This window comes from Hyperolius riggenbachi, chromosome 3, assembly GCF_040937935.1.
Source record: "Hyperolius riggenbachi isolate aHypRig1 chromosome 3, aHypRig1.pri, whole genome shotgun sequence".
Taxonomy (NCBI): domain Eukaryota; kingdom Metazoa; phylum Chordata; class Amphibia; order Anura; family Hyperoliidae; genus Hyperolius; species Hyperolius riggenbachi.
The window spans coordinates 197,186,009-197,211,552 of NC_090648.1; the positions used below are offsets into that span (position 1 = coordinate 197,186,009).

A 25,544-nucleotide genomic window follows, 5' to 3' on the forward strand; every position below is an offset into this window, starting at 1 on the left:
CAGGTGCCTGGCTATCCTGCTGATCCTCTGCTTCTACTACTTTTAGCCATAGACCCTGAACAAGCATACAGCAGATCAAGTGTTTCTGACATTGTCAGATTTGCAAGATTAGCTGCATGCTTGTTTCTGGTGTTATTCAGACACTTTTGCAGCCAAATAGATCAGCAGGGCTGCCAGGCAACTGTTATTGTTTCAAAGGAAATAAATATGGCAGCCTCCATATCCCTCTCACTTCAGTTGTTGTTCCAGAGAATGTCCTTTGAGAGAAGTTAGTCACATGACCCAGAGATATGTGCACATAGTATGAGTTTCTTCTTCTGTATCATCTGACCTTGCCCATGCTCGGTTCTGTGGCAGCATAAAGCTCTATTCTCAGAGGAATAAAGACCAGCTTATGCATTGTCCCAGACTCACCGCCCTGAAAAATGATGGGATTTTGGGAACAGTGAGGAAAGCTCATAAAACTGCTGTTCAGTGCAGGCAAGCAGTATCTGACATAACAGGAAGTCAGCATGGCAAGCCCAGCCAATCAGGTAAAAAGAAAATTAATATGAAAATGGTCTATGTGCAATGTAACTTATGGAAGATTCCTCAGAATAAGCAAAGCAAAAGAGCCTTAAAGAGCGTGTTAATTATTTCCCTGAATTAGTGACTATTTCAGTGGGAGAAGAATTTTTGGCTCAATACTAAAACGTGTTTAAGGATGGTTTCCTGGCAGGAATCGGGACTCAATCCCTTGTGTGACAGTTCATAACCAAGCCCATACATACCAAAACCGAGGCAATACAGAGAATAAAATAAAAAAAAAGCCCAGCCTAGTATGCTTTTACTTCAGAACATGACTATTGCTTTTTCCCATATGACAAACACGTTGTTTTGGAAAATGACAAGAGAACCTAGAAAATCGTCTCTGGAAAATCCCAAACAATGCACTGAAAATCCAGCAATTGTACATGAGTGAGATTAAATTTTGAAGTGTGGTGAATTGTGCACTTCCCAACCAACTCTTATTGATAAGAGAGAAACTGATCAATTGTAATAACATGCCACAACAGGCTCATATTTGGCTACCTTAACCTTTAGGGCCTGTACGCAGTGGCTGTGTTGTGCTGCGATTTAAAATCGCATGCAATATTTTAATCATAAAGCCTTCATGAAAAAGCAAATCATGAGGCGCTGTACACAGTGGTGTGATGTGATTTATTTTCATGAAGGCTTTGCTATAAAATAAAAAAATTTGCAACGCAGCCAGTGTGTACTGAGAAGCCCCATACATCCACTCAACAGCGGTATTTTAAGCCTAATCTACACGATACAATTCTTTATACGATTCTATTTACGATCCGATTAAATCCGGTGTGTGTGTGTGTACGTGTGTGTGTACGTGTGTGTGTACGTGTGTGTGTACGTGTGTGTGTACGTGTGTGTGTACGTGTGTGTGTACGTGTGTGTGTACGTGTGTGTGTACGTGTGTGTGTACGTGTGTGTGTACGTGTGTGTGTACGTGTGTGTGTACGTGTGTGTGTACGTGTGTGTGTACGTGTGTGTGTACGTGTGTGTGTACGTGTGTGTGTACGTGTGTGTGTACGTGTGTGTGTACGTGTGTGTGTACGTGTGTGTGTACGTGTGTGTGTACGTGTGTGTGTGTACGTGTGTGTGTACGTGTGTGTGTACGTGTGTGTGTACGTGTGTGTGTACGTGTGTGTGTACGTGTGTGTGTACGTGTGTGTGTACGTGTGTGTACGTGTGTGTGCTTTCTTCTCTGTTCAAGTATGCCGATAAGGTAAGGCATGTGGCTGCTGAATCATGGCTGTCAGGGCATGGCTTGACCTGACATGTTTGAACCTGATAACTTGTCACTACTGCTCTCTTTCCTTTTTACTCAGCCCACATCCTCCTTTCTCCATAAAAAGGAATGTTCAGCCAAACATTCTTGTTTATGCAGTAATTACCTAGCCAAAGACCTTACATGCAGATATCAGCTACCATTCCTGCAAATCAGCCACTCGGCATCATCGAAAGAGACTTTTCTAACGCTATTACACACCATACAGTTTTCTGGCAGATTTACCTGCCAGACCAATTATTTCCAACATGCCAGATTTGAATTTCGATTGATTTTTCAATTTTCCAATCGTTTATCTGATCATTTTTCCGTTCAATCTCCATAGAAGTGAACGAAAATCGATTGAAAAAAAAAAAAAAAAAAAAAAAAAAAAGAGAATCAATCGAAATTCAGATCGGACATGTTGGAAATAATCGATCTAGCAGGTAAATCTGCAAGAAATTGTATGCTGTGTACCTAGCATTAAGCAGAGCTGGAGGCATTGGGTGCCCCTATGGAAATGCCACTTTTAAAAGCTAAGCGGGTACTCAATAGGCAAGGTTAATAAAATGTGTAATAGCAACCTTTAGAAAATGTGTACCTACCCAATCTTCGAACTTATCTATTGGCTTTAATAGTCAGAACTGGTGACTCAAAACAAGTACACAGGCCAGGTGCTGTGACTTTACTGACTGCAAACTTGTATTAAAAGACAACTGAAGTGACATGGATATGGAGGAGGCCATATTTATTCCCTATTAAACAAGGCCTACTGCCTGGCTATTCTGCAGATCCTCTGCCTCAAATAGTTTTAGCCATAGACCCTGAACAAGCATGCAGCAGTTTAGGGGGTTGACATTTTTTGTAAAATCTGGCTCGATTAGCTGCATGCTTGTTTCTGTTGTGAATCAGACTCTACTGCAGCCAAACAGATCATCAGGGCTGCCAGGCAACTGGTATTGTTTAAAAGCAAATACACAGAAGCCTTAATATACCTTTTTTTATTTCAAGTTCCCTTTAAAGGGAACCTAAACTGAAGGATATGGATTTTTCCTTTCAAAATAATACCAGTTGCCTGACTCTCCTGCTGAACCTGTGTCTCTAATACTTTTAGCCACAGCCCCTCAACAAGCATGTAGATCAGGTGCTCTGACTGAAGTCAGACTGGATTACCTGCATGCTTGTTTCAGGTGTGTGATTCAGCTGCTACTGCAGCCAAAGATATCAGCAGGACTGCCAAGCAAATGGTATTGTTTAAAAGAAAACATCCATATGCCTAACAGTTTAGGTTCCGTTTAAGTTTGCTAAGCAAAAGGCACTGAAGTCAAAAGATCAATTTGACAGCCAGATCGATCCCCATTCGTCCCCGCGGGCGCTCCTTATCTTCCGCTCAATTCCCCGCTATTGTCCACCCGCGGGGAATATATCCGGCGTGTCATCGGACCTTTCGGATATTATCGATCGAGCCATCAGCGGCTCGACTGATAAGGGACAAACGCTCCGTGTATGCCCAGCATTAGAGGCAGAGGATCAGCAGGACAGCCACACAATGTGCATGGTTTACAAGAAAACAAATATGGCAGCCTCCACACCCCTCAGATCAGTTGGCACCTTCTGACTTTTTCACCAAAATGCTGTCAGTGGAGCTGGCTCCTAAAAATGTACTGCTGCTTACTGGATAGATCGGCTTCTGAATTCCACATTTTGTCCACCCCTTAGATTAGCACCCTAGTCCTGCAGCACTAGGTCAAGGTTCATATTTCACCCAGGGACACTATCTACACACTGACTGTTCTCGTCATGCTCCCTCTCAGGGCTCCTCTTTTCTCTCACAACACAGACACAAAATAGGTTAACTGTCTCCCTCCAAAATAGGCCCTATCCCCTGACCAACAGGGAGTGATGTGCATTGTTCAGAGTTTACAGATTGCCCAGCAAGCTCAAGGTGAACCAGAACTCCTAGGGGTTTGTAAGAGGATAAAATACCCTCTTAGGGCTGACGCACACCGAGTGGGTTTTTAGGCGTTTTTACAGCCGCTTGCGGCTGCGGATACGCTTGGTTAATGTATCTCAATGGGGTGGTTCACACCAGAGCGGGAGGCGTTTTGCAGAAACGCATACTCCCAGGGTGAGGCATTTTTTTGGATTGCGGAAGAGTTTCTGCCTCCTATGTAAAGTATAGGAAAAACACAAACCGCTCTGAAAAACGCTAGATCAGAGCGGTTTTGCAGGCGTTTTTGTTACAGAAGCTGTTCAGTAACAGCTTTACTGTAACAATATATGAAATATGGTACACTGAAATCCGCAGCAGCAATCCGCAAAACGCCTCAAAAATAAAAAGGTTCAAAATCTGCTAGCATTTTGCGGATCTGCTAGCAGGTTTTGGTGTGCCCCAGGCTTTACTAAGAACACAATTTTGCCTTTTTAAAACAGAAGGTATTTGAGATTACTAAGGTTGGAGTGAGCATATGAGAGTGTTCCACAATGCATCACTTCTGAATATGCAAATCATCCCTTTGTTGTCTCTGAAAACTAAATACACCTCCAGAACCGCTGGAATGCAATGATGTGCCAGCTTGATAGGGCCTGTTTCCACTACACGCAGATTCTGCATGCAGAAAACTGACTCCAATGAATGCCTATGGGAAATCTGCATCAGAAAAATCGCGTTCAGTGGAAACAGGCCCATAGGCATTCATTGGAGTCAGTTTTCTGCATGCAGAATCTGCGTGTAGTGGAAACAGGCCCTTAAATATACAGAGCCACACTAATCCATGCCATGCACTGATGAGGATCAACCAGTCTGAAACAGTCTGTATGCTTGTTGCATTAGTGTGGCTTTGTACAATTAATCATTTGCTCACTCCAACCTGAATAATCACAAGTGCATTGTTCAGTGTACTCCATAAGGCCTAATGCTGGGTACACACTATGAGATTCTCTGGCCAATTTACTGTCTGATCAATTATTTCCAACTTGTCCGATTTGCTTTCCGATCGACTTCCGAGCATTTTCCGATCAATTTCCAGTAACTAATAGGAAATCGATCGGAAAGCAAATCGGACATGTTGGAAATAATCTGATAGTAGATCGCCCAGAAAATCTCAGTGTGTACCCAGCATTAGGCCTTGTATACATACTAGTGGGGACTCAGCTAAGGCAGCCATTCAGGGCCATCTCAGCTGAGAATCTAAAGCCTCATACAAGCGGTACAATTTTCCATCAGATTGACCGGGAATCTGATAAGAAATTGCATCATGTGTAGACGTCCAAATTCTTTCAACAACAACAAATAACATTTGTAAAGCGCTTTTCTCCCATAGGACTCAAAGCGCATAAGCATGGCTCTGACCATCGTGGTACAGAGGAAGAATTTTATAAATCTGGAAATGCCAGGCTAAACAGGTGGCTTTTCAGTCTGGATTTGAATAGCTCCAGGGATGGTGCTGTCTTTACTGGATGTGGCAGGGCGTTCCAAAGAGTAGGGGCAGCATGACAGAAGGCTCTATCTCCAGATTTTTTGAGGTGCACTCTGGGAGTGACCAAGATTATAGATCAATTTTGCATTGATAAGTACAAAAAAAAAAAAAAAAACAATGATCGCAATCCGATGAGACTGGACAGAAATTATTTAATAGATCCATCAATCTGACGGAAAATTCTACCGTGTGTACCCAGCTTTACGTGCACAGGTGTCCCATAATGTCTCAGAGATCTGGCACAATGGATCCTTAATGCTGGGTACACACAATGCAATTTTCCATCCAATGAATGGGTAATCTTGTTGTATTGTGTGTACATGTCCAAACTGCTCCCAGATAACAGGATCAATTTGCCAATCATTCACAAAATCAATCCAGTTATCAGGAGCAGATTGGACATGCCGGAAAAAATTGCTTTGGATTGTGTCGACCAGATGAGAAGTTGCATCATGTGTATCCATTTTTAGGTAGCCATACACTGTACAAATTGGTGGTGGTGGTGGGCAGGGCTGTGGAGTCGGTCCAAAAATCCACCGACTCCGACTCCTCAGTTTAGGATTCCACCGACTCCTCTAATTTGCATATTAAAATTTTGTTGATTAAAAGTATGTAACATGAAATTCGTCTCTTAACTGCCAATGCTTAGGAATTTTACAAGACAACTGAAGTGAGAAGGATATGTTGACTACTATATTGATTCCCTTTAGACTAAAACTAGTCCTTGGTAAGAGTACTTGTAAAAAGGTACAAACCGGAACAAAGTACATCTATCAGGCCCTAGGCAATGTAACTGTGGGTACATGTAATGGTGGCCATACATGGTACAATAAAAACGTTCGATTATCCCGTTTTTTCGATCTAAATGATCGAATTGACTGAAAGTTGAAAATATCTTTTTTTTTTCGATCAAGAAATTCGAACGATTATCCCGTTTTTTCGAGAAAAATCAGATCGGACATGCTGGAAAAATCTGTATATTCGATCTAACGGAATAATCGAACTAAATTATCTAATCGAAAAAAAATGAAAAATTGTACCATGTATGGCCACCTTTAGAATGATGTGCAGGTACTCTGCAGGGGAATGAGGAGATTGTAAACAGACAACACCTCTGTGTTCAATGTGCACAGCATTCTCAGTGGATTCCCTGCAGCTCTGTGGGGAGTGCATATGTAGAGTATAGTACTACTGTGTAACAAAGTAAACCTGAGACAGATGAAATTAAAGTTTTATACATACCTGGGGCTTCCTCCAGCCGCCTTCAGGATAATCAGTCCCTCGTTGTCCTCCTCCACCACCTGGATCTTCTGCTAGGAGTCCAGGTACTTGAGCCAGTCAGGCGTAGTGCGCATGCACACACTCCGCCGCCAGGAGCATACTACACCTGTGCAGCACTATTGCGCAGGTGCAGAATGTTCCTGGCTGTGGGAGCGGCATGCGGCCGGACAGCGCTGACTGGCTGAATTACCAGGACTCATAGCAGAAGATCCGGGTGGTGGAGGACAGTGAGGGACTGATTAGCCTGAAGGGGGCTGGAGGAAGCCCTATGTATGTATAAAACTTTACTTTTCATCCGTCTCAGTTAACCTTTAATTTGTAGTCACCAAACCAAAATTTTAATAACATATCAAATTATTTGATTTCATCAGCAAAGGGAGTGCATACATTTGCATAAATCAGCATCAATGCAGAATTATTTCCATCTCGTTGACCATCTCTATTAGTGGCACAGCTACACATCAGGCTTTTTTCTTACAGCATAAATGTTATTTAGTATATATAAGAGATTCCTGTGTACCCATCATATATACAGTCACAATCAGATATGTATATCTGACCTTAAAAATACGGGGACTGCTTTATTGAAGCAGCACAAGTAACTAATTTTGATTGGTTTATTTCATTTTTGTGGACTAAGCACAGCTATTACTGTATATATACACATTATTTTTAATGACTATTATCTGAGAAATAGAACATTTTATCATATTTTCTATTTTAATTACAATTACAAATTCATTAGGAGTTGGAGTCCGTGCATTTTTTCCCGACTCCGGCTCCAGGCACCCAAAATTGCCCGACTCCACGACTCCGACTCCACAGCCCTGGTGGTGGGGTTACCCAATTAGACATTTGATCAGGTAAAACATCTCCTAGATTGTACATTAAAGTAAATTTAAGCGTTTTAATCGATAAATCATGTTTTCCTATGATTGATATCAAGAGCTAAAAATCAGTTGAAAAATTGATCCGCAACACTGATCTTTAGTCGGTCGCAAAATAATCGTTATACTGATCATATCAATCAAATGAGAACTGAAAACAAAATCAAGTGATAATTGAAAAGCATGTGGCCAGCACGGACAATTCAAACGAGTTAATGGTTAGTGCAATTGCCTCACCTGCATCATCCCGACACCCCCATATTCATCATTACACGCTGCTTAGCTATATGGGACCAATGTATCCATATAGCTCCCATTTCCTGCACTGTCCCCCTAACGATTGAGATCATTACGGGCAACACAATTTGCACAGAGCTTAAGCTGGGTCTACACGTGCCGATGTATCTTATGCTCCATCTACACGGAGCGATCCGGCAGCTCGATTAGCCGGCGGATCGACTCTTCCGCATCCCCGCTTGCGTCGGATTCGATACCCGCTCATCCCCGCCGGCGGCACTTATCTTCCGCTCGATTCCCCACTATTGTCCACTCGCGGGGAATTGGCCGCAACGAGACTGGACCTGTCGGATCTTATCAATCGAGCTGCCGAATCGCTCAATGTAGATGGAGCATTAGTGCAGACTTCCTGAATCCCATACAATCACATGGTGGCTGATAGGTAATCCTTCAGATAGGAATTGCATGTTAATGTAGGCATGTGTATGATAGCCCTTTAATACGATCTTTTGCTTACTGGCAACTTACTGTAGCCCAATGTTTCCAAACATTGGGCCAAAAGCCCAATGTTTCTTTGGATTATAGTAACTATTCACACATACGCAACAGTGTGATACAAGTGAATTTTATTGATATTGACTAATACGGCTAATCACTCAACACTACTTTGAAGACTAATAGTGCCCATACACGGTACAATGTGTTTTTGTCTATTAAATTTTGTTTGATTATTCAGTTAAATCGAATATAAAGAGTTTTATCAAAAAAGGGATCATCGGTAATTTTCTTAATCGGGGAAAAAAAAGGATTCTTATCGACTTTCATTCGATTCAATCATTTTGGTCGAATACGTATATACTCAAGTATAAGTCTAGAAATTTGGGTCTGATTCACTTCATATAAGTATAGGGGTCAACTTAGACACAATTCACAGGCAACACTGATTACACTGAGTAATGAGTGTACTAATACAGTGTTTCCCCGAAAATAAGACACTGTCTTATATTAATTTTTGCTCTAAAAGATGTGCTAGGACTTATTTTTCAGAGGATGTCTTATTTTGGGGCAAACACACTGGTATTTTTCCTATACAAAATGTACATACTGTATGCCATGTGCAACATACACAGAGCTTGTCGTTTGCAGATATTGGCTCTCAAATACAAGAAATTGATTCTGCTGATCATGTGGGTAAGGGCTCGTTTCCACTAGTGCGGTGCGAATCACTGGGATTCCACCTCTGACGAAATCGCATGCGGATGCGATTCCGCGTGCGTTTTTTGCCGCGATTTCGCATGCGATTTTGCATAGGCAGGGTATATGCGAATTTAACCATGTCACTGCCTGGTTCAATTTACATTAGTTTTCATGTGAATTTGCACGCGAAATCGCGGCAAAAACCGCATGCGCGTTTACCCTATTAAATACATAGCCTGCGAATCACCTGCATTCCTCACGCAGGCGAAATCTGCAGGCTCTACCGTGCAGAAAAATCCTGCACAGAAAAACGCAGGAAAAAACTGACAAATGGAAACAGGGCCATCCACTTGTATTGGTTATGCGAATCCGCATGCAGAGAACGCATGCGGATTCGCTCTAGTGGAAACGGGCCCTAAGAGTTTATTTCTTGCAGGCAGAGTACTCTGTCAGTCTCCCCAGAGCTATGATAGGATAAGCTGTGTGTGTATCCTGGGAAGAGGTGAAGAGGTGAAGTGCTGGTGATGCTCATCATCACAACAGATCAGAAGGGCTGGCTCCAACAGAAACACAAGTTGCCTGACACATATATAGGACTGTGTAGAACTCACATTATACTGCTGCCCTCCTGTATCCAGGCTTTGTATTGAGCGTGACTTGCTGGTGTCATGTGGGATGCTGCTAGGGCTTAAATTCGGAGAATGTCTTACATTTCAAGCATTCTTGAAACTCCTGCTAGGTTTTATTCTCAGGGGATGTCTTACTTTGGGGGAAACACGGTAGTGACATTACCATTACCAGCAGTTTACCCAGTGGTAAGTGATACTGTAAAGAAAGGAAATGCTAAGAAAACACAGCTCTGAAAGTCCTGGCCACAACAATTAACAAGTAAAGGGGCATGGGTCAAATACTGGGCTGCATAAAAAAAGAGTGAATAATTGCAGCTCTTGGGGGCCTGAAGGAGGTATTGGATGCACTTAAGGTACAGGAGGGGTTAATGGCTGCAATACTGTATGCAGTGCAGTCATTAACCCCTCCTAGTCCCAAAAAGCAGCCATTAGCTTTTCTGGGTAGACTTATACGTGAGTCAGTAAAAAATTCCAGCTTAAAGAGACTCTAACAAAATTTTGAGCCTCATTTCTTCTGTTCTATAAGTTCCTATTACTGTTCTAATGTGGTCTGTCTTACTGCAGCCTTTCCTACTTACACTGTCTCTGTAATAAATCTTATCTCCTTTCCTCTGTCGTGCCTGTCGGGCTGAGGCTGGAATGTGTGGAATGTGCAGCACTGCTTGTCCTTGGCAGAAGCTTTACACACACCCTCCAAGCTCTGCATGAGTCACACAGTAAGCTAGTTCTCAGCCTATGATACTCTGGTTAGAAGCCAGTCTTTTGTTTGTAAACACTGCCTAAAACTGTTAATTACAAGCCAGGATTGCTGCAGGGAGTGGCAGAAACAGCACAGAGGGGCCCAGGAGAACATAAGGAAGAGAATGGTATGTTTTTTATTGTAAGAATTCTAGAGTACAGATTCTCTTTAAGAGGGTTGAATATAGGAGTCAACTTATACACGAGGTCGACTTGTATTCGAGTATATACGGTAAACTGGAAAATGTAATGTTTTTATTGTACTGTGTTCGGGCACCATAAGTGTACCGGTATTTAACCACTTAAGCTCTCAGTCGTTTTCACTTTATGCATCCAAGGAATGTTCACCTCCCATTCATTAGCCTATAACTTTATCACTAATCACAATGAACTGATCTATATCTTTTCCGCCACCAATTAGGCTTTCTTTGGGGGGTACATTTTGCTAAGAGCTACCTTACTGTAAATGCATTTTAACAGTAAGAATAAGAAAAAAAATGAAAAAATTCATTATGTGTCAGTTTTCGGCCATTATAGTTTTAAAATATTACATGCCTCCATAATTAAAACCCACGTATTGTAATTGCCCATTTGTCACGGTTATTTCACCGTTTAAATTATGTCCCTATCACAATTTATCGCGACAATATTTTATTTGGAAATAAAAAGAGCATTTTTTCCGTTTTGTATTCATCACTATTTACAAGTTTATAAAAAAAAAATTTATCATAGATAAAATCTTTACATAGATATTTAAAAAGTTTAGACCCTTAGGTAAATATTTATGTGTTTTTTTATAGTAATGTTTTTTTTATTAAACATTTTATGTGGGCATTTTTGGGAGGGTGGGATATAAAAGTGTTTTATTTGGGGAAATATTTGTGTATTGTTATGTTTTTTAACTTTTACTTGTAGTTTTACTTTTTGGCCACAAGATGGCAATCTCGATTTTGTTTACATGACGTCACTCTAAGCGTACAATGTACGCTTAGAGGGACATAGCTTCAGAAAAAGCTAAGCTTCCGAGAGAAGCTGTCGATTTTTCAGAAGGGGAGAGGAATCAGTGATCGGGCTCCATAGCCCGATACATTGATTCCGTGGCTACCGAATCCGCAGCCGGGAGTACGCGTGCTCGCGCGCGATCGGCCGCGGGAGCGCACCTGTCCTCCTTGACGTTTTTATACGTAAAGGAGGACAAAGTGGTTAAAGGGACACTTAAGTCAAACCAAAAAAAATGTTTTACTCACCTGGGGCTTCCAATAGCCCCCTGCAGCTGTCCGGTGCCCTCGCCGTCTCCCTCCGAGCCTCCTGGCCCCGCCGGCAGCCACTTCCTGTTTCGGTGACAGGAGCTGACAGGCTGGGGACACAAGTGATTCTTCGCGTTCCTGGCCACAATAGTGCCATCTATGCTGCTATAGCATATATCATATACCATATAGCAGCATAGAGGGTGCTAATGTGTCTGGGAACGCAAAGAATCACTCGCGTCCCCAGCCTGTCAGCTCCTGTCACCGAAACAGGAAGTGGCTGCCGGCGGGGCCAGGTGGCTCGGAGGGAGACGGCGAGGGCACCGGACAGCTGCAGGGGGCTATTGGAAGCCCTAGGTGGGTAAAACTCATTTTTTTGTTAGACTTAAGTGCCCCTTTAACAGTCCAAAGCAGAATTCACTTCTGATTCTGGAACAGACTGACCAAATCATGAAAACAAAAATACATTGCCCTGTCTACTACACCTAAAGTACAGTGTAATATGCTGGTGGCATATAAATACAGGAGGCAATAATAAACTATGTATGCGCAAGTAAAAAAAAAAAAAAGGGTTCTGTCTAAATAACATTTGTCCAGTGAAGGGCTGGATCTAGCTGGTGGCTATGAGCCTATGCAGGTTTATTTGAAAGAATGATAAATAAGACTAAACATGAGTAAACAGGTGTGTCTAGGACTGATAGGGTTTCTTTACCCAAAGGCCACAGTTTCACTTGCAGAATGACTAATACAATGACAGCCACTCTGAGCTGAATTTTACACAACACAAGAGAAATCATTTTACTACAGCTATTAAAGAATGCATTTGTTATAAAAGGAAATAACTGTATATTCTATATCATGTGTACATCACAAAATGACATCATTACACTAGCAGGAAATAGGCAGTCTGCAGCAGAAGTGAGCTGGCAAATCACAGCCTTAACCAGCAGTTCAGAGGAAGCAGCCAGCTTTTCACGTTAGCTATGCATCACTGCTACATGCAAACCATAGAATTCCTGACAGCTCTGGTGAAAATTAATGTTTCTCTAACATAACACAAGCTGACACTGAAATGTCTGACCTTTGAAATGTACAGAGCAAAGAGAAAAATATAGTCTCATTTCCTCAGGATTGCTAGACAGTTGTGTGTGCCTTGAGGTTCTGCAAGCTTACCAACAGCCCAAGCAGATCATATTTACATCATTCTATATACTGATTCCACACAACATAGACGCCTGATGCAGGAAGAGAGAGAATAATGGGTCAAATCTGAATCCCACCTTGCTTGTGACTAAGTGAGAAGGGGGAGGAGATAAGTCAGCAACAAAAACACAACAGATCCAGCAGATCCAATGTCTTCAGGTCTTGCAACGCCTAAATCCCTCCATCTTTTCTTATTCTCCCCCACCAAACGCCTACAGAGGAGGGTGCTGGGAAGTCTGCAGCAATTCTCTCTCCTACTAGAGCAGGTTGTCCTCTCCTGACACATTAGCATGCCCAACCAGTGGGGTGCAGGGAGCTCCAGCCAGACTGCACACAATATCTGACATCGAAACCCTTTAATAGACACAAAGGCTGTGACGTCTATTAACAAGCCAACCTGCTCCATTTACCCATTGCCGACTGGACTCAACCAGGACTCTGCAGCAATACAGACAAACAAGTAGGCATCAACTAACCACCAGCAGTAAAGAAAATAACAGGGCAGCAAGGAAGAAGGCAAGCAACCTATAGACAAGCCCATTCAAAAACATACACCTGAGGGTTGATCATAAATACTAGTAACAAAAATAGGGCTGGATGAACTCATCCAAGCTGGAAGCCTTTTTACACAGATATGACAGCCTGAATGGTTTACATGTGCTCCCTGTAGCAATACACCAATGACAACAAAGGTATCAAGAGTCTCAATCGCATTTGAATGGAGGACAATAGAAGAGCAGCTCTGAGATCCAATAAAAAGTAATGGCACTGGGATGGGATTACCAACAAAGCAGAAGAAGTTGAATAAATGAAGGTAAACAACAGCGTGGCTGAGGCACAACACTGATCAGAAGGCAGTGCCAGCCTGGCCATGTGCCCTGCTGCACTTGGCACAACTAATGTATGGAGGGAAATGGCTGGGAGCAGCCTGTCACTGGACATGAAGGCACATGCTGTATGTGTATACTGTGTGAGCTCAGCAACAGCAGCACTGTCTCGGCCCCCTCCTGGGATAGCCGGGCTGCAATAACAGAGCGGCCCCGTATTCTCCCTCCCATCTCTCACCTCCCGAACTGGCGGCCCAGGAGAGCAGGAACACAAGCCGTATGATCGCCATGATCAGGGCTGTCAGCAGCAATCACACATTGACCCAGCTGGCGTCCACTAGACTCGGCTTCCTGGCGCTACCTCCCCTCGCGTTCCAGGGGAAAGCGGAAGCTCCCGGTGTCCCGACTAGCTCTATCCGATGAGGAGGGAAGGAAGCTGGAGTCGACGCCCTCCGAACGACGTCACCAAGGCTAACCCCGCCTTCCCGCTTCCTCTGCTGCCTCCTGACAAATAATGGCTTGCCCAGGTTAACTCTTTCTAAGCCAAACTGCAAATCCCATAGAGAGAAAACAGCTCAACGTACAAAAGAAGGGTTAGAACCTCTTTGACGTGTTTATTGCGGTTTGTGGAGAAATCTCATTCATTTCATGCAACCTATTGTGGCTATCACAGAAGACAGGAAGTGAAATGAAATCTTAGGGCTCGTTCACACCTAAAATCGCTAACCACTAGTGATTTGCAGTAGCGTTTTCCGTGGGTGATTTTTCCGTGATTTAACACGGAAAAATCACTGTACAAATTCACATTTTTGGAGCGATCGCGAATTTAGCGTTTCTATATATGCTAATGGTGATTTCTCCAAAATCAGCGGAAAAACAGTGCCATAGACTAAAATAGCAATAGCGTTTTAAAAAACCGCGAGCGCTTTAGCGATTCCCGCTTAGGTGTGAACGCGCCTTTAGGATTTGTTTACATCTAAAATCACAATCACTGAGGCCAGCGTTTTGCGATTTTGTGAGTGATTATTTTTAGCGCTTACCTGCGTGCTACGATTTTTTGTAAAAACGCTTTTCTAAGCGGTTTTGCAGAGAGATGTTTTCTCACTTCCTGACGCAAGTCAGGAAATGAACTCTTTGTGAAGAACGCTTTGAAAAGAATAAATACAATGTATTAATTCCTAAAAGCGCTGGGGAAATTGCTATACAAAGCACTTTTTCAAGCATTTTGCGATTTCCCTATACCTTCCATTGAGGCGAATCGCCACAAAAATGGTACAGGCAGCGCTTTGGTGAGCGGATCAGAAGTGAACCGCTCAGATGTGAACACTCTCATAGGGAATAATTGCACAAGCGCTTTTATGGCGATTTTGAAAATTGCCGGGGCTTGAAAAAAGGCGAAATGCCCTAGGTGTGAAAAAGCCCTTACAGGGGTCTGGACAGCAATATCAAACCATCTATGGTCTTAGGGCCCGTTTCCACTAAAAGTATGCTAATTCGCATGCTATTTTTGGACACGAATACACATATGTGTATGTCCATTTTTTACATGTGAATTCACATTAGTAATTGCCAATTTACTTTTCTTGTCTTTTTTTATTTTTCGCTTCTCTAGACCAAGGATACCAGATGTCAAATATGTAACAGAAACGGAGGGAGCTCCCCCATTCTCCTCTCTGCCCCCCACATTATGCCTAAAAGCCCCCCTCCCCCGGGACGCAGTGACGTCATACGCAGAGCTCTCCCAGGCACGGACATGCGTTGTTGGATGCGGGCAGTGCCGATGCAGTAAAGCCCGACTCTCGCGACCCGGAAGAGGGTCCCGGGGGGATTTTAGGCATAATGCGGGGGCAGAGAGGAGAACGGGGAGTAACAGGCATCAGGGCTGCTAAGAGTATATGACTGCTCCCCACATTTCTGTTACCTATTTGACATCTGGTATCCTTTAACAAAAAACACTTGAAAATGCGCCAAAAAATGCAAAAACTGAGACAAAAATCTCATGTGGCGTCCAGAAACTTATGCCGCTAGGTACCTACAATGCAGATTTACTGTCAAAGTGATTTCCAACATGTCCGTTCTGATTTCCAATTTTTCATAGAAATGAAAGGAAAATCGCGGAAATCAGATCGGACATGTTGGAAATAATTGATTTTTACCATTAATCTGTCAGAACATTGCATTGTGTGTACTACCTAGCATTACAGCACTACTGTCCAGATTTTTCGTGGATGTGAATTTTGCATGTAATGGAAACAGGCCCATTGAAATGAATTCATATGAGAATTAGAGTGCAGCAAATCCACACGTGAATTCACATTTAGTGGTGTACACCATGCAATTTTCACTTAATATATGCAGTTATACAGCGCTACACAATCTACTGTAGGAACACAATTGCTACCAATTCATCAGCAATCCATATACAGTATTGTTACACAGCTAAGTTAATCTAATATTCAACAAGAGTAAGTCCACGGGGAGTGCGCCCAAGATTTGGAGATATATAAGCAACAATATAGCGCAACCCAGTCCACTGAATAGTTCTTGTAGTTCCACTCCAACTCAGTGTTCAATACTCCGCTGCATCCCACTTGCTGGGCTATTATATTCACTACACCTCCACCACACCCGAGTATGGAAAGGGACTCACCCTTTACTAAGACCTTCACTCAGGTCTTAGTCAGACACTGGGGTTATTCCCGGGTCACCCCCGACCACTGTGATCAGATTAGATGGTTCCTGACTTCTATTCTCGTGGGCTTTTGTCAGATGTAACCTCCAAATAAAAACTCCACATAGCGTAATACCGTAAAAACTGTTAAAACTACTAAAATTTATTGCACTTACAATTTTCCGCATAAAACATCAGCATGAGTTTTTTAACGGGCTCTCCCCCGCATTGATGGCCGCTGGTGGGCTCCCTCAATAGAGCGTCAGTTCACAGAACGGCTGCCGCGCGCACAGCCGCTAAGGAAACCCCGCGTGCGTTCGCTCACAGCACTCCACGCCAAAATCAGGCCCCGCCCCTGCCTGTGGGTTCACATTGTTGTTACAAACTGCTTGTGTCATATTATATCTAGTTGTAGGTGGACTACCAAAATATATAAGACTGAAATATATATTTATGTTTTTGCGCACTAACAAATATCAGATCAATTTTCACTTAACACTGTATTTCTGACTGAGAAAAAGATCAGATCTGGAAAAAAAATATATAGCGGGAAAACACAAACTGAACTATTTCACATTGTGAAGTAAGAGTTACAAACCCACATAAAACCTTGCATAAAACCCCTGACGAGGCTTCCAATTAAGGAAGTAAAACATGTAGGGTTGTAACTGTTACTTTACAATGTGAGATAGATAGATCAGCAAAAAGGAAGAAAAACTCGTAGGGTGGCACTAGATGCTCTGGATGGCAGCCCCAAGGGGGTAGCAGGGGTTATAGGCCGTGCCTCCGGAACAACCAGATACAATTGTAGCAAAGGAGAGCAGACAGATATCCGGGCACCAGCCAGCACAAGTAATGCATAAACTCCTTTATTCCTTCCCCAAGATCCCTGACAGAAATTTGCAAGGCCTTGCAAATTTGCTGAGATAGATAGATACCTAGTGAAATTGCAACTAGTCAACTGACCCTATATCCCCTACCCATTGAGCAACCTTTTTGACTGTGTAAGGCTTTGTTCAAATCTTAAAACGCAATCGCTGACGCCAGCATTTTGCGATTTTGTGGGTGATTTTTTTAGCGCCTCATGCGTTAGTGATTTTTAGTAAAGTGGTTTTCTAAACGCTTTTGCAGAGCGGTTCGATTTTTTACTTCCGGAAAAGAATAAATACAATGTATTTATTCTAAAAAGTGCTTGGGAAATCGAATCGCTATACAAAGCGCTTTTGAGGCAAATCGCCCCAAAAATGGTACAGGCAGCACTTTGGTGAGTGCACTGGAATCGAACCGCTCATATGTGAACAGTCTCATAGGGAGTCATTGCACAAGCGCTTTTAGGGCGATTTTGAAAATCGCTGGTGCTTAACAAACCCGAAAGCGACCTAGGTGTGAACAAGCCCTACTAGTCAGCAAATGTTTTTAATGCATTATTATTAATAAAAGTTAAGTTTTAGCTATTCAATCTCCTCCAGTAAGGTTAATATTGTGATATTAAAAAATATATTGTGTACTGATTGCCAGCGACCCATCCCAAGATCAAAATCCATTGATTTCTTGATCAGAAGCAGATTGGGCATGCTGAAAAATATCAATTGAAATACTGGCTATAGTTTCAAGTGTATGTCTTTTCAAGTTATTCTTAATTGATATCCAATTGGAAATCTGATCAGAGTTTGGAAGAATCACGTGTGTGTAGTGCTCTTCTACATCTGATCAAGGTCAGTTCTGAATATCGATCTGATCACCTCTAATAGGATCTAAAGTCAAAATTGCATGCTGCATACCAGACTTAAAATGTTCCTGAGACATTGTACACAGCAGCATTTATTTATAGTCTTCCACCAACCCCATGTACTCTGTGGGCTCCTTCGCCATCCTCCTGGGCGGCTCTGTTCATCTACAGTCTTCCCCTATTATAGGCTCCAGTTGCGTCAGTAGGACTGCCCTGCACAAGAACTCTCCTGGCGACGCAGCACAGCTCAACTGACACGACTGGAGCCTATTACCATAAAAGATGGTAGACGAATGGAGCCGCCCGGGAGGATGGCAAGGTAGCCAACGGAGTACATGGGTCTGGAGGAAGCACCAGGTAAGTACAAAATCTCAGGTTAAGGTGCCCATACAATTACAATTACAGATGTTCAATAGATTCGACCATCAGAGAAGGATCTATTGTTACCATGGTAGAGCAAATTAGATTTCAACATGAAAGCTACAGGAAATCTGTGCAGCTTCCTCCCCCTGCCAGGTCTCCTAGGTCTTCCATGTACTACTACTGTACAATCGTATCTCTCCCTTCACATTTCAGATTATGCTCTCCGCTAGAGCGGTGGAGGGGAGTGACGTCAGCGGAAGCTGGTGGACCACCAGACGGTGGAACACACGCTGGGGTGGCGGACGTTATAGCAGTTTGTGCGGACGGAGATCAGTGGTTGGAGACTTTGTCAAACTTTCTGGAGCTAAGGAGACGGCGCTCACTATTAGAAGAACTCTGATGATTCGGTCTGCCATCGGGATACTTCCATACCTTCTGTGTACCCCTCAGTCTCATGGTGAGTGATGCAGGCTTACCTGTCCGCTGGCACGCCTCCTCCTCCTGTGTCCTTCGGCTTTTTCCATCACTGCCAGCATGGAGAAAGACATGGGACACAGGAGTAGGTGTGCCAGCGGACAAGTGAGCCTGCAATACTTAGGCCGGGGGTACATAATTTACATGGTGGGTGATAAGGTGGGGGTCCGTTGGTCAATGAGAAATCGAACGCTGTTACTGCTGTGCATCCGACCGAGCCCTTTCGAGTGAGGTTTTGGCAAGAAAATGATCAAAATGACGATAGAATGGTCATGTTGCAGCATTGATCTCTGCCAGATTCGACCATTATGATTGAATTGGCTGCATATAGTTGGAGTAACATATAAGTACCTTAAAGGGAATCTGAAGTGGATTTAAAAAAAAAAAAAAAGATACTTACATAAGGAGAGGGGAGGCTCTGGGTCCTATAGAGCCTTCCCGTTCTCCTCACAGTCTCCGCGTTCCCCCGCAGGCTCCCCCATTAGCAGTCCACAACCGTTCGGCAGGAGATTCAAACGGAGGCACATGCGGGGGAATGAGAACAGCGTAAGGAGAACGGGAAGGCTCTATAGGACCCAGCGCCTTACCTCTCCTTAGGTGAGTATCTGTTTTGTTTTTTAAATCCACTTCAGACTCACTTTAACCGTTACTCACTTTATTTTAAAAATTAGTATTGGCTGGAGCTAAGCTTTAAATTTAATGTGTCCTTTTTATGCTTCGCTGACATTTTTTAGAGCTTTAGGCCTAGTCCACACTAGGTCCGGAAACATATCCGTGGCTCAGTTTTTCAGCTCGGATGAAAAACGGAGCCCCGGATACTAATGTTAAAAATAGCAGCTGTCCTCACACAAGAAAAAAATGGATCCGTCTGTGTTTGCAGGGCCCCGTTTTCAAAACCTGAACGGAAGGTCCAATGTGAACACATCACCAAATACAACACAAATCTATGCTAGTTTAAATGTAATGATTTCCTATAAACGTATTGCTATTTATGCCAATGTTTTGTATATTTTTCCTGTCTTCTCTAGTTGCAAAATGATCAAAAGTTGATTATTGATTGAAAGATCAGCAGGACTACTAGGTAACTGGTATTGTTTAAAAGGAAATAAATATGGCAGCCTCCATATCACTCTCACCTCAAGTTCCTTTTAAACAATGCAAATTACTTGTCCATCCTGTTGATCATGTGCCACAAATACAGGTGTGTGATTCACACTACTGTAACCAAAGGATGCCAGGCAACTAGTCGTGTTTAGATGGGAACCGCATTTAAAAAAAATTAAGCAAATACTTACCTAAGGAGAAGGAAGGCTCTGGGTCGTATAGAGCCTTCCGTCTCCTCTCTCGGTGCCCTCTATCCTGTGCTGGCTCCCCCCGTTTCAATTCCCGGCCGAAAGGGTATTTGGAAGTCTTCGGGAGCCGTGTCCTCCCGAAGACGTGTGGCTCCATACTGCACATGCGTGAGCGTGCAAGAGAGCGTGCTTGCGCAGGCGCAGTACAGGGTGGCCCTTCTTCAGGAGCACTCGGGCTCCCTGAAGACTTCTGAAGCCTCCTTCGGCCGGGTAAAGCAGTATTTGACTAATTTAGTCAAATACTGCTACCGGGCGAGCCAGCACTGGAACGAGGGGACCAGGAGAGGAGCGGGAAGGCTCTATAGGACCCAGAGCCTTACCTCTCCTTGGGTAAGTATCTGTCTCATTTTTTTAAATGCGGTTCCTATTCACTTTAAAAAGAAATACTGTAAATATGGCAGCCACCATATCCCTCTCAGTTCAGGTGTACTATATAATAACATCCCTAATACACTGCACCTATTGACACTAGCTAAAAAGATGGAACTACTTATACTGCCCAATACTATACCTATACTTACACTACATAGTAAAATAGTCATATATTTTTTTCCTGCAAAACATGTGTCAGGGCTTATTATGATGGAATGTCTTGTTTTTCCATGAACAACAATCTATATTTATTCATGAACCAAAAAAAAAAAATCACAACATTTATTCAAATATAGTCACATGGCCCCATTCTGCAACATCATCATAATTCTTCAAACCCTGAATTCCAACATGAATTTCTTGTGACTCGATTTCCTTTCTCCATGTACAACAATCTCCAGTTACAGAGAGTTCAGCGCTTGTCAACCTTTAGGGCCCAATGCCACTAGACCCAAATCCCTGTGTTCCCCTACATGCAAAATTGGGTGGGGCAACACAGCCTATTGAAATCAATAGGCTGCTGTCCAATTCGCATGCGGGGGAAAAATTAGAAAGCATGCAGCAAAAATGCACATTGTGCATCTGAATCACTATGGCCGTGGCATGGCTGAAAGGATTTGGGTGCGTTCTCGCATCACTACAAGTGGCGGTGTGCATCTCAGCACAGTGGAAATGGGCCGTTATTGTTTGGGGTCTTGTAAGGTCTTTTTACTGCAATTCTGTTGGGGGTGTCTGCCTTCCTTGGTGAAGGGTCTATTTGTCCTGCTGCATTATATTGCCATAGAATAACATAACATAGAATAACATAGCTGCCTGACACTATTTGCATTGACTATTTTATGTACTGTCGCTAGGGTTTATTTTTAGAGTAGGACTTATATTTCGAACATCCTGAAAAATCCTGAAAAATCATGCAAAGGCCGGTTTCACACTAGAAACCAGCGTTTTTGTTGTGGTGCGATGCCAAAAACAGCCTTCGGAGATTACCACGTCAATGCACATTACTCTCACTTCTGGCTGCAAGCCATGCAAGAAGTGAAGTTCTGTAGCACTCACTTCCTGTGGCTGAAGAACAAATTGCATGGAAGTATATTGAAAAAATATGCTTCCGCACATACGCAGTGGGAACACAATTTTTTTTGTTCAATATCTGTGTCGCCATAGACTTACATGACTTCCGGTCGCTGCTAATGTCAGCCGGTAACACGCTGTTCCTTTCTCGTCAAATGTGAGGCTTTCGGTGCATCGCACCGCAGGAGGTATGACATGTCCCATAGGTTTTCATTGCATTAGCGTCACCCTGCGTTAAACTAGGGTAATGCAAGGCAATGAAAATGTCTCAGTGTGAAAGGGGCTTATTTTGGGGGTAGGTCTTATTACCGCGGAAAAAGGGTAATAAGATGTGCCCACTTACAGTAACTAATTTAGTCTTACACTCCCTAAAAAATCTACTTCCTTGTAAGACATACACTTTAGATTGTAAGCTCAAAAAGGGCAGGGTTATCTCTTATAGGGTGTCCTCTTGAGAGCATCCTTAGTGGCTGCAGCTCTTGAGCACTTTGAGTCTGACAGGAGAAAAGCGCTATACAAATGTTTGGATTATTATTGGATTATTATTATAAAATGCATGTTTATGTTGCCCAACTGGACTATAAAGCTAGAGGATCTTCACTCCCACACCATCACTCTGTGAACACGCTATTTCCTTGTCAGTCCCACCACTAGTGTTATGGCCCGTACTCACGGGCTGCAGAAGTGGCCTGTCGCCAGCACACGTGAGCGTGCGGGCGACAGGCCGGCGACAGCTCCTCGCCAGGTCCCTCCGCGTACACACGCGGAAGAGGGACCAGCGGCGAGACGGAAGCTGTCGCCGACGTTCCTCCTCCCCCCGCCGGAAGCTCCATTTACCACAATGGAGGTTGCTGTCGCTAGTCCGCGTACTCACGCGGACTAGCGACAGTTGCGGGGGAGGTGCGGCGGCGACTGTCGCCATGCGATTGAAACTTTCAATCGCATGGCGACATGAGCGACGGGCGACAGTTCGGGGTGCGCGCGCGCGCGACGGCCCATACTCACGGGCGACCTGTCGCCGCAACACGCGCGCGCCGCGTGTTGAGGCGACAAAAGTCCCTCGTGAGTATGGGCCATTATGTCTTTTCGCTGCTTTACTAAAACTAGGGTCTCCATACTGGCAGGCAAAGTCCCCCGACTGCCCAGGGGACCACTGGCCTTTGAAATGTTACAATCAATTGATAGTAATGACAAAAAGTGTCAGCAGCATGACAGTGATTCCAAAATCTTCAAACACAGGAAGTAGATAACGGTTACAGAAAGTTAGCAATGCCTCAATAGCATGACAGTGATTCAAAGCTACAACCCAGTAACTAGGTAAATTCACAGCTGTGTATTTGAAATCAATGGAAGCAATCAATAATACAATTAAAATAACGCTCCAGGCAGGATTTAGATTGTTTACGCAACATGAAGTTTATGGGATATTTGGAAGGAACATCATGGAACACTATTAAGATTGTTATAATCATGAATGGATAGTCAGGATTACTGCAGGAAAACTGAGGGCACCATTCCCAAGGCCAGACCATTTATACTTGAAATGGTAAAGCATCTACTGGTACATTTATGCATTAACCAAGTTCCCCAGCAACAGCCAAATCTCAGGGGAATAATCACTACTGGCTCAAAAACCCAACCAAGCCAGTCTGTTTTTCCAAGGAGGGCTACCTGCAATGTTGTAGGCTGTCAAACACATGAAGTTCATCTACCCACCACTTATCAGATTAGGCAATATTCATCTCATCTGAATGCACTCCTTAAAGGGAAGGTCTGAGCAAAATTATGTACCCGTATAAATAAATGTTATACAATTTTATAAAATTATGTATACATTTTTATGTATTCTATGTCCATATTAAAGTAAATATGGAAGTTACATTTTTGAAAATGTAAAAAATTAGACACTCAAGTATGCGCAGTACGGAGACGCCCCTCTTCGGGAACATTTGGAGACACTAGTGCTCCTGAACCTTTCTGAGGGCTCCCAGAGGTGGCAAATTCTTTCAGCGCACAGTGGGGGAACCGGGACACTGAGAGACCAGGCAGGCTCTATAGACAAGAGCCTTCCCTCTTCATAAGTGAGTATGGGTTTTCTATTTTTTCTAAAACCACAGTGTGCCCCTGCCCATGGACGCGCAATGTAGGACGTGCAGCCTGGCCAGCATCTGTACACTAATGCCCGACTCCAGCGACCCGGAAAAGGCATTTAGGTAGGATCGGAGGGGCAGAGAGGAGAACTGGGGGAAACAGTGGGCATTAGGACAGCTGCCAGGACATATCTGCTCCCCCATGTTTCCTATTTTGTTCGTCTCTAGTACCCTTTAAAGTAGGGGTCCCCAACCTTTTTCATCCCGGGGACAGCTATCCAGACCAAACTTTTCTCTGGGGCCCCGGGAGGGGGGGGGGGGGGGGGAAGGCGAGTGTTTGACGTGGGGGGCGGTCAGGGTTAGCGGCGGTAGGAGCGCCCCCCCCCCCCCCCCGACTTGGTAGTGTATAGGTAAGTAGATATCTAGGTATAGTTGCCCCAGTATAGTTAGTTAAGTAGTATAGTTACCCAAGTATAGGTAGTATAATTGCCCCTGTATAGCTAGTATACAGTAGTTACCCCAGTATAGCTAGTATAGTTACCCAGTATAGCCAGTACAGCTAGTATAGTTACCCAGTATAGCTAGTATAGTTACCACAATATAGCTAGGAGGATAGGTGCCCTGAGTGCCCACTCCCCCCGCAGCCGCCGCTCCTGTTACCTTATGAGCTGGCAGCTGCTTCCTCTCTTATATTCCCTGGTGGCCCATATATACATCGCTGTTACCATGGGAACCACTGTCCCGCTTCCTTTCTCCTTACAACAGCCGTGGGACGCACTGCTGTTATAGAAGATGGTGCATGGAGGAGGGGGGCCACCAGGGAATATAAGAGAGGAAGTGGCTGCCAGCTCATAAGGTAGCAGGAGCGGCGGGCGCGGGGATAGGGAGAGCAAGAGGCCCGGTGGTTGGGGACCCCTGCTTTAAAGGACACCTGAAGTATGAAAACAATAAAGGCAATCCTGAGAATCCACATGGGGAGATGTACTAATCCAAAACCTGTCGGTAAGAGCTTTAAAGCTGCCAGATTGATAATACCTACTGCAAGTGACTGTGACACTGTAAACATGTTATTTACAATTACATTTCATTCTGGGACAAATGTACATCTCATATGTATGTGTCCACATATATTTTACATTTTTCGTGCAAAAGGAAAAAGAGGCCTTGCACATCACTTAAAACTTCACTTTTAATAGATCCAGGTAAAAAGGCATACATTACATCTCCATTTGAAGTGGAAAGAGAGGTACAGGCAGTATAGGGAGGTCCTGTACCTCTCTTTCCACTTCAAATGGAGATGTAATGTATGCCTTTTTACCTGGATCTATTAAAAGTGAAGTTTTAAGTGATGCGCAAGGCCTCTTTTTCCTTTTGCATGAACTGTTGTAAATCACCTGGCCTTTTGCACTCCATGTTTAAACCTTAAAGCTACTCCTGTGCACGGAGCTACATCTACGTTATTGGTATATTTTACATTTTTGCTCTGAAAAAGGAGTTGGATTAGACTGTATATTTTTTCCACAAATATACGGATGACTAAATAATAGGTGAGGCATTTGTACAGGAAGCTGAGATGACCACATTGTTGCACTGAGGTTGCATAAGAATGCACAAGAATAGCTTCTCCAGACAACTGGTCAAGAGCCCTGTGTTTGGCACTGCACTGGCTCTTCATCGGAGTTATAATGATAAGGATTACAATTATGAGAACTGCATATTGGTAATGATATATGTTCTCTCTCCATTCCATGCTCATGGATTTATCTGTAGCTACACCATAGCTAAATACAGTATAGTGTCTGGTTGTATTCTAACCAAAGGAGGAGCACATCTCTTGCAATTACAAGAGGAAGCCTCAGACTTCTATGGTGA

At 43.5% G+C, this 25,544-nt stretch overlaps 1 protein-coding gene across 1 annotated transcript in view; it reads right to left on the reverse strand.

Annotated features, from left to right (window-relative positions):
* The window catches only part of ADAM10 (ADAM metallopeptidase domain 10), a 259,945-nt gene extending 245,942 nt beyond the window's left edge, over positions 1-14,003 (reverse strand). The window contains exon 1 of the mRNA XM_068275520.1: positions 13,789-14,003. Within this exon, the coding sequence (XP_068131621.1) occupies positions 13,789-13,840 (52 nt within the window). The 5' untranslated portion in view covers positions 13,841-14,003. The remainder of the gene's footprint in view (positions 1-13,788) is intronic.
* Between the last annotated feature and the right edge of the window lie 11,541 nt (positions 14,004-25,544).